Here is a 9,204-nt window from a genome sequence, read left to right as displayed (position 1 = left end):
GGAGGGCTACCAAGATGATGAAGGGACTGGAGCCTCTCTCCTATGAGGAAAGGCTGAGAGAGCTGGGCCTGTTCAGCCTGGTGAAGAGAAGACTGAGGGGGGATCTTGTCAATGTGTACAAATATCTAAAGGGAGGGTGTCAAGAGGATGGGGCCAGTGACAGGATGCGAGGCAACAGGCACCAGCTGAAACACAGGAAGTTCCATCTGAATATGAGGAAAAACTTCTTCACTGTGAGGGTGACAGAGCACTGGAACAGGTTGCCCAGAGAGGTTGTGGAGTCTCCTTCTCTGGAGATATTCAAAACCCGACTGGACGCAATCCTGTGCAATGTGCTCTAGGTGACCCTGCTTGAGCAGGGGGGTTGGACTAGATGATCTCCCAAGGTTCCTTCCAACCTCAACCACTCTGTGATTCTGTCASTCTGTGATTCTGTCACCCTTACTGAACATATGTAAGGAAGCTTGTGTTTAACTGAAGCAAAACTCAGCAGCAGTGCAGACATGCTAAAGATGAGACTGTCAGTGCTGTATTTGTTTCTGTTTTGAGAAGTTTCTCTTACTACCTGAGACTGAGATCAAGCTATACTTACTTTAAGCTGTTGTGTTGGATTAATGTGTGACCCCAGAGAAATAAGGGTATCATCTGAACTATAATTAGGATCACCTTCTACTTTCTCCTCTCAATGCTGTTTATTAGTGTTACTTCAATTATGTTAGCTATGTTCATGGTTTTTTACAGAGGGCTTTGTATAAACATCTTGCATGGCTAACATGGTCTTCAGTTTCAGACTAAATTGGGCAGTTGATCGAACTGGGAAATGGCAAGAGCTGGAGTACCCAAGTCCCGCATATCCAGCCTTTGCTTGTGGGTCTGGCTATGTCATCTCCAAAGATATCGTTCAGTGGCTGGCCAGCAACTTCGAAAGATTAAAGACGTACCAGGTACTAAAGCATCAGTTCAGTTTTTCTACTTTAGACTGATTGGGGGAGCAGTGTTTGTACTGGATAAGTGGGAAAGCACATTGCACAGGTGGATGTTAGTATTGGGTTCTCCTGGTTGATGCTTTGGCTTTTTACAGTGCAGGTGGTCACACTCTTCTGTGTCAAAGCACAAATGCTTTGGATTAAGAACCTCTGGAGCAATAGTCTCAGTTTTTTTACTGGTTTCCTTGTGAAAACAATTTACTGTTTTATCACAGGAAAATTGGGAGGATTAATATAACATCTGTAAAATAAATACTCCATTGTAGCTTTTCATTGTTACCATACTTACTGCAGGTACCTGAGGCAACTTACTCTGTCCAGTTCAAAGTCATGCTTTTTCAGTGCTCATATCTGTATTTTTTCAAATGTGTTGTCTCAGGGTGAAGATGTGAGTATGGGCATCTGGATGGCAGCTGTAGGACCCAAGCGATACCAAGTAAGTCTGCAGAAAGTTTCTGATCTTATAGAAGGAGAACATGACTGTTGCTCTAAGTAGCACAAAATAAGAGAAATACTAAAAAAACAAAAACAAAAAAACTTAACAGCCATTGGATAAAATCCTGAAAATACTTGTTAAAAAGTAAAAAGTTGGGTGTTTTGTTTTTTTAAGTGGGGGCGGGGTGAGAAAAGGGAGAGTTCTCAGAGCAAAGATAGGAACCTAGGACATACTCCTGCACAGGGGAAGATTTGCTCATCTGTGATAACATTTGCTCTCTGGCTCAGGGCTTTCCAAAAGCTTTTCTGCATGAGGGCAGAGGGCACCTCCACTATGCTGGGGGACACAGTCTTCCACTGGCTGGATGACTTCTCTCACTACTAGGCTATTCTGTAAAAAGGGAGCAAACCAGCTAGATCAGATTTGAAAGAAATGTGTGAATGTGTTTTTGACAGAGCAGGCATGAGGAGGTAGGTACATATGCACAAATAAGTTGAGGTTAAGCACTTAAATTTTCAGCCTCAACTCAATAGGTGCTTTCACATTCACCAGTTAAATAATAGTGTGACCCACAGAAATGAAATATTTTTGGATCTAGCAATCTGCATTAGGCAGACTCGCTTATTTTCATCTATGGAAAATTAAAAGCTTAAGACCAAAACAACTTGGATTCATTAATGTTAACCACAGTAGTCTGTAAGCCTGATTCTCTACTGTAAAACTTTGGGTTTTTTAAAGAGTTCTTTGGGATGGGGTCACTTAGTAATAAGAGCACCATGCTGATGTAACCAAATTGGCTAGCAGTGGTGTCCTGCCYTTATGGATATGTATCTACTTGCTCTAGTTTTTGTAGGAGGCAGTCTGCCACCATCAAAAAAGCTGCTGAGTTTAAACAACCTCAAATTTAGCTGCAAACAACACAGTTCAGCCGTGATGTATCGTTTTGTTCCACTGGCTTCCTGGTATACAAAGAGTTTAAAAAGGCGTGGGGGGGAGACAAAACAAAAACTGAAGATCCCAGGATAATTATATATAAGCATTTGCCCCCCCCCCCCCAAAAAGTGACTCTTAGAATGAAACTGCTCTAGTAGATCAGATAGGGACTCTGCATATGCTTCTACTTGGTGACCTTTGTGTGCAGAACTTGTTGCTGCAAGCAATGAAAACCTGATTCTTGGCTGTAAAGTTTTCTTGGAAAGACCTTAATCATCTTCAACAAAACCTATTGAAACTACTGTCTCTCTTGACAGGACAGTCTCTGGCTGTGTGAGAAGACATGYGAGAGCGGCATGCTGTCTTCCCCTCAGTATTCTCCACAGGAACTGAGAGCGCTCTGGAGAGTAAAGGAACTGTGTGGAGATCCTTGTAGATGTGAGGAAAGATGACAGTCTTATCTCAGAAAACAGGGTAGCATATAATAATCATGTAAAAGTGGATATTTGGCTTCATTTTTGGAAACAATAAGGAATATTAAGGTATCATTTAATGCTGGGTTTCAACTAAAGTGTAACAAATATTTGCACATCCCTTTTGATAATTACAAGCAGACTGATACTATCCATTTTCTATAGCATAGTTGTTGATCAGACAAGACCAAAATGTTTAAGATAAGCAATTTCCTTTTTATATAAAGTCAAAGAATTACTTGTAATTAATAAATGCACATAAGAATGCCAACTAGCCTGTCTGTTGTAAATTAAAATACTACTGATTTAACTCTGTATAGAGCTGTACCAGTATCCAGCCAAGAGCTGTGCTCAGTACCAGGGCCCCTGGGAAGACTTGCTGCAACAGGGGTTCTATGCTAGCATCTGTTTGAGAGGCTGCTCTTAGCTGTGGGGGTTGGGAGAGCTAGGGTTTAGGATTTATGTTTAGTTTGTTTATGCCATTGTCATTTTAGACAGAACGGTATCAAAGTTTGCTTATACCAAATCTTGAAGTACTGCAAACTTAGCTTGACTCAGAAGGATTTCTGATAGAATAATGTATCATTAGATATGAATCTGAGGGTAGACAGTTGAAAGTAAAATAAGTTTGAGCAACAGAACACTAAAGAATATAAAATAACTAGCAATGCCTCGCAGGATGCTGGGAACTTATTTATACTGCAGTATGTTAATGCTGTAGGTAGAATAAAGGTCTGTCAGATTTTGACCTTAAATAGTCTAAGGTGTGTAGATACTTCTACAGTTACTGCTGTTCCACTTGTTTGCTTTAAGGTCTTTGGAAGTAGGTGAAAACAAAAAGGTAAGTAGCCTCTTTCAGTGCAGCACTAATTTGGTCCTAGAGCTACTGTAAGCAAAGATATTGCACCTAAAGCATATACTCAGTTCAGTTTAAAAAAAAAAAGAAAAGGAAAAAAAAAATTCTCACCACTACAGCAGGAAAGTAGCATAAAATATTGCCAGAAGGGTTTATTTAATTGATGGATATAAGCACTGTCTGTTTGGTATCTTTCACATGAGACTTTTCACCCAAAAGCAGATGCTTTCATGAAGACTGACTACTAATTTTAAGAGCTGGAAGTATTATCGTATAGTCCTCTGGTGCCATGTATGAAGTCCACGTTCTTCCACACAGGTGTTCACGAGTTGTAGATGCTGTCTGCAGGCAGCCCATAACTCTTCTGCTGTTCCAGTGCTTGGTTTTCCTTCAGTCTATCAAGAGGGTCCCTTCTCACCACCGCACTAACACACAATCTCCATTTTCTATTGAGTAAAACTGCAAAGGTTTTAGGTCATTGTCTAGTTCAACTTCTTTTCCTTCCAGCTGGAATAAGGGGGGGAGGGGAAAAATCAGATTTAAACTAAAATCTGTTCATGTAAACCAAATTTAAGCCAGGCAATTGCAGTCAGGGAGGATCTGTCATATATTACAGGAATCAAATMAGGTCTCAAATTACAGCATGAAGACCACCCTCCTTAAGTGGAAATCTATTTCATTATGTAGTATTCAGAACATGCCATTGACCGTTAGCAGCATGAAGTATTTTACTGTTGAATTACTGAATTTTAACTCACTTTAGAACTTTCATAGGACAGTTTCAGTTCTGAACCAGGTATTTTGAGTAGGCGATACAGCAATCCTTTGACCCGCTGAATAGTCATAGAGTCTGTCAAAGGCAAAGAAAAAAATTACTAGAAAAATGCTACTATCACTGAGCTGTGGCAAAGTACTAGTGTTTCAAGTATACTTGTTCATAGCATCAAGGAAAGGCTGTACTGCTGCTTCAGTTCTAACACTGCAATAATGTCTTATGTATCTGAAATAACTGCTAATATCAATTTGAAATCAGTTTAATCTCTGGTGGATCAGACAGAATATGCTACTACTGTTTAAGTGCTTTGATTCCCATATACCAAAATAAAGTGTTATGGCTTCATAATTTACCTTTTTTGGAGTTGGTATTTGAAACATAGTAAACTAAGTGACCTTTGGGACACAAACCAGTCAGTTTCTGACTACTTGTATCTGGCAGCTGTTCCTGATTGTTTTCATACCAGGAACCAGCACTCTCAGCATAAAGAAATGAATGTCACTGCAACTAGTGCCATTCTCAGAAACATTACTATGTTAATTAGTCCCAAACAAATTGCCAAGAGAGTTGCATAGTGGTTTGTATTATGAAGTCAGTTACACGAAGGGATATTTTTTGTAATGGATCTTGAATGAGTAAGTAAGTGKTGTTTGTGCCAGAGGTGATACCTGTGTTTTCAAAAGATGTACTGGATATTTTGGTTAAACTTTCACTTCCTTTGAAGCTTTATCTAAAGGCACAGCAATAGTGAGTTATTCCTGTAATACTGCACATTGTACTTAGACAAATATTTTTCTATCAAACATTTTTGTAAAAGCTGTATCTGATTTTATGAAACTTGTGATAATAAATGTGATTTTTATTTTAGAATAAAGCTTGAGTAAGTCTTTTTTCTCATGCTCCATTCTGATGCATCTTTCCAAAACTTCAGCTTTATTTAGCACAGAGTCTGTTCATTCTAGTTGTCACTACAGGCACTAAAACTTAACTTGAATATATAAATACAAATTTGATGAAGGTTAGAATCAGATTTCTCATTCAATGTATAAAATAGTAGATGTAAATATTGAGAATTGCAGACTAAAGTAGTTGGCTGTTAAAACTTCATGTTTTTGTTAAGTTAGCGTGGCCTCCACATTTCATACCAGGTAATTAGCCTTTGATTGCCTCAGACACATTAATCATGCAACCCGCAGCAGAGGTAGTCACACAAGCATCAACTTTGATTTTGGAACTGGATTGAAAGTAACTTGTAAAAGGGTTGGAAAAAAATGACTTTTTCAAACAAATTCTACCTTTGTCTTTCCTTTATAAGATAGAATCTTCAAGGGAGTAAATTAGCTGACAACGCTGGAGGCAGCTGCCACCCTTTAATACAAACTTATTTGAAAAGAACTTACTATCAACTGCTAAAACAAGAGAAATGGCTCCTTACCTGGTAGCTTTTTCTCTAGTGGCTTCTGCTCAGGTTTGTCAGGACACTTAATTGTTAAAGCTAAAAAAAAGAACAGGCAGCATTAGTGAATGAACTTTAGGCCCTGTTCGGTCAGGAGCACAGAGAGTTTTTAGTGTGKTTTTTTTACACAAATATTGCTTCCCGCTCCTCAGCCCAATCTTCTCTTCAAAAAATGAGGATGTAGCCTGTATCTGAGCAGCTAAAATGCCATTTAACAGAGTGGCTCTTATTTTTTCAGAGAACTATTGAAGTAATTACATTTTCATTTATGTTCTTGAAAAATTAGGGAAAGCAAATGGTAAGTATTAAGGAGTTGCTTTAAAAATATTTAGTGCTCAGAAGGAATATTTGCATAAAACTTCTAGTTATTTTTTTTAAAATAACCTGCAGTAGAAATGGCCTGCTCAGTTTAAAGCAGTTTTTTTGACCCTCAACATCTCAAAAGCACAGTATAAGTACCTTTTGAGGAAGAGTTATTAGCCTATTTTTTTATTCAAAAATTAAGAAAGACTTTAGAAACTTTAAAAAAAGTTTTCTATTATGTCTAGTCAACTACATTCCTTGTTTTAGTTGGTCTTCCACCTAAACACACTATTAGAAGATACTGCCTTAAAAAACTATTTTGCCCATGGAGTGGAAAAAAAAAAAGTTCAGTTCTTCTATCATGCAGGAAACAATGACATGTGAATTTGTACATCTGGGATGTAACCTAATTTAAATATGTAAACAGCCCCAATACCAAAGCTACCCTTATTTTTCTCCACTTCCTGAAGTTAAAAAGTTGTTTAAAAAAAAAAAAAATCAGTACCACAAAACAGTTCAGGATATTAAGGTTAAAATTTCAAATCTATTTCGGGCTGTAGAGGAGTCATTCACACCAGCAGGGTGGAATGCTGCATACCCCTATCCCCCACTAAGTCTTAATTAAGAAAATTATTCTAGAGGGATGGAACACAGAGAGGCTTTGAACTCTGTGATACATACAGTTCAGAGCAACAAAATTACACGTTACAATTCTGTGAGCTTGCAAAGGCCCTTCCACCCCTTATTCTCCATATACATCCTGGGAAGGCCAAGCTCATAACATATTTTAAATGGAGCAGCAATAATTTTGACCATTTTCAGCCTCTTACTCAGAAGCTGATTCTTCAGAGTCAAAGGCTGTTGTCTCTTCAGTTCTCCTTCTTCTGGTGCACCATATTCTGTGTGTGAAGGATAAAGTATATGTAGACATCAATCAAAAATTCAGAGACTGAACAACTAAACAGGAGACCTAAAAAGAGCAGTCTGGTACTGCTCAGGAACCAGGCATAAGTCTCTGTTGCCTCAGTTCCCTCAGCTGGGACACAGARCACTGAAACGCAGCAGGATCCAGGGCTGCTTCCTCGATCCTCAGCACCTAGCAGGGAGCCTGGGCAGGCACAGGGATGGCATGGACCAGGCAGCTGGCACACAGAGGTGGTGCATCACATTCCTGCTTTAAAAAAGGCCCAGCTGCAGACATGGGCTGCCCACTTGCCCATGGGGCTACGGGGAAACGCTCACAGGTTGCCTCTTGGGGCAGCGAGCCCGAGTTCCCAAAGCAGCGGTGCCTGGAAGGGTGCAGCACTTTGCGGCTGCCCCACAGCACTGAACACCAATTGCACATGGGGGCCTGCCTCAGGTGGGCTTTCTTAAGGCAGTAGGAGTACATGGACAAGCACCAAGGGGAAGGGAAGTAAACTGAAGAGAACAAACTAGCGCTACCCCAATGCCAGAAGGAAGTGCGTGCTTTAATTATACTTACTAAGGCAAAGCGATGGATATCTGGGATGGGCAGCAAGAAATTCTTCACTTGGTCTGTTTCTCTCTGGGTTCCAATGTCCACCAGCTGCTATCCAGTCATTTCCAAATATTTTGCGATAATCAAGCTCTGCTCCTTTCCTTTCAGCGGGAAGGATCTGTACTGACACAGGAATGGCCCACAGTATAATTATGCTGTCTTTCCCAAGAAGAAAATCTAATTCATGATACTGATTCCTTGCTATTACTTACTTCGATGTTCAGTACATTTTAAAGCTTTCAAGATTCTTACAAACTCTTCCTCCTCCAAGTACTGACTGATCCATATATGAATACATATTGCAACAATGTTACTTCATGATGCAAGAATGTTTTTAGCGCCATTTCTTGTAACTATAGAACAGATGCCACTTCTGCTCTCTTTTATGATAAACATTTGCCGGAAGTTTGATTTGGTTTAGATAATGCTATCTTCCTATTATAGAAGGCAAATGCTTTGTTTTTATTGCAGACACCGAAACAGATTTAACAATGCTTTTTTTTTTTTTGGCTAGCGTATGGCTTTGTTAACAGTCTTGCAATATCTGTAGGACTTTTGGGTGCTTGGAAAAAAACATTTCTCCATTTTGTCCTAGCCCTTACTGAGTTAGCAATGGTCATGAAAAGAGCTTGATCTACTCATCCTACCTACTGCACCATTTTCTACGAGATGGAATAGTCAGTACTTTACTTTTCCTGCACCCAGACAAACAATAATCTTAAAACAAACCGAGAACAAATCCTCACTCAATGATTTAAAAGTTTCACCTCCRCTGCTTATGCAATTTGCTGAAAAATCACATACCTCAGACTTGTTCAAAACCTCCAGTTGACCTATCTTGGCAATAATTAGCTGTCTCAAGGTGTCGGGGTTCTTCTCTGTGTCCATCAAAGGGTTATTGTGACACTGCAGTGACTGCAAACTTGGCAGTTTATCAAGTTCATTGATAGATGACCACTGAAATGGAGGGGAACAGTCTTTTGAACAAACATAAAACACACAATTTCAGAACAATACACAGTAACACTGACTTTTCCTGTACAATGACCATGACTGAAACTATTCTTTTGGTTAACAGAACCAAGTACTTTCATCTTGTTCATTTAGGTAAGAAGAGAACTGCATTGCATTTAATTAAGTGAAAAATTAAACAGACCAGGAAGTACTCTGCACTTCAGATCATTAGTATTCTCCAAGTTTCTAGGATCTGGGGTGCATGCTTAGGCTAGACATAACATCATTGATTTTAATTGTACCACTTGAAGAGTTTATGTTAAATGAAGTGCCTTACTCATGCTCTCTGCTGCAATGGCCAGCTATAGAAACCCAGCAAGGAGAGGAGACAATGCAGGTGAGGCTGACTGGCCTGTAGGACCCAGGGAACTACAGGCCAGTCAGCCTCACCTGCATCCCTGGAACAGTGGTGGAGCAGCTCATCCTGGAGGCCATCTCCAAGCATGTGGAGGA

General features: G+C 39.6%; 2 protein-coding genes across 18 annotated transcripts in view; one reads left to right on the top strand and one right to left on the bottom strand.

Moving 5' to 3' along the window:
- The window catches only part of B3GALNT2 (beta-1,3-N-acetylgalactosaminyltransferase 2), a 31,267-nt gene extending 28,165 nt beyond the window's left edge, over nucleotides 1–3,102 (top strand). For 7 of the 12 annotated variants that reach the window (XM_026062819.1, XM_026062817.1, XM_026062816.1 and 4 more), the window contains 3 exons: nucleotides 785–944; nucleotides 1,366–1,422; nucleotides 2,673–3,102. In XM_026062819.1, the coding sequence (XP_025918604.1) occupies nucleotides 785–944; nucleotides 1,366–1,422; nucleotides 2,673–2,807 (352 nt within the window). In that variant the 3' untranslated portion in view covers nucleotides 2,808–3,102. Of the gene's footprint in view, nucleotides 1–741; nucleotides 945–1,365; nucleotides 1,423–2,668 lie in introns of those variants that run through there. The other 5 variants (XM_026062823.1, XM_026062821.1, XM_026062815.1 and 2 more) reach the window with 4 other exon arrangements.
- A 709-nt stretch (nucleotides 3,103–3,811) lies between these two features.
- TBCE (tubulin folding cofactor E) overlaps nucleotides 3,812–9,204 on the bottom strand; it is a 34,135-nt gene continuing 28,742 nt past the window's right edge. For 4 of the 6 annotated variants that reach the window (XM_026062804.1, XM_026062809.1, XM_026062805.1 and 1 more), the window contains 6 exons: nucleotides 8,542–8,694; nucleotides 7,702–7,855; nucleotides 7,049–7,117; nucleotides 5,895–5,954; nucleotides 4,443–4,534; nucleotides 3,812–4,191 (listed from right to left, as the gene is read on the bottom strand). In XM_026062804.1, coding sequence (XP_025918589.1) covers nucleotides 4,099–4,191; nucleotides 4,443–4,534; nucleotides 5,895–5,954; nucleotides 7,049–7,117; nucleotides 7,702–7,855; nucleotides 8,542–8,694 — 621 coding nt within the window. In that variant the 3' untranslated portion in view covers nucleotides 3,812–4,098. The remainder of the gene's footprint in view (nucleotides 4,192–4,442; nucleotides 4,535–5,894; nucleotides 5,955–7,048; nucleotides 7,118–7,701; nucleotides 7,856–8,541; nucleotides 8,695–9,204) is intronic. The other 2 variants (XM_026062806.1, XM_026062807.1) reach the window with 2 other exon arrangements.

The sequence above is a fragment of the Apteryx rowi genome, unplaced genomic scaffold (genome assembly GCF_003343035.1).
Source record: "Apteryx rowi isolate R43461 unplaced genomic scaffold, aptRow1 scaffold_193, whole genome shotgun sequence".
Classification (NCBI taxonomy): domain Eukaryota; kingdom Metazoa; phylum Chordata; class Aves; order Apterygiformes; family Apterygidae; genus Apteryx; species Apteryx rowi.
The sequence above is the reverse complement of the archived record's forward strand: the minus strand, read 5'-3'. Positions and strand labels throughout refer to the sequence as shown.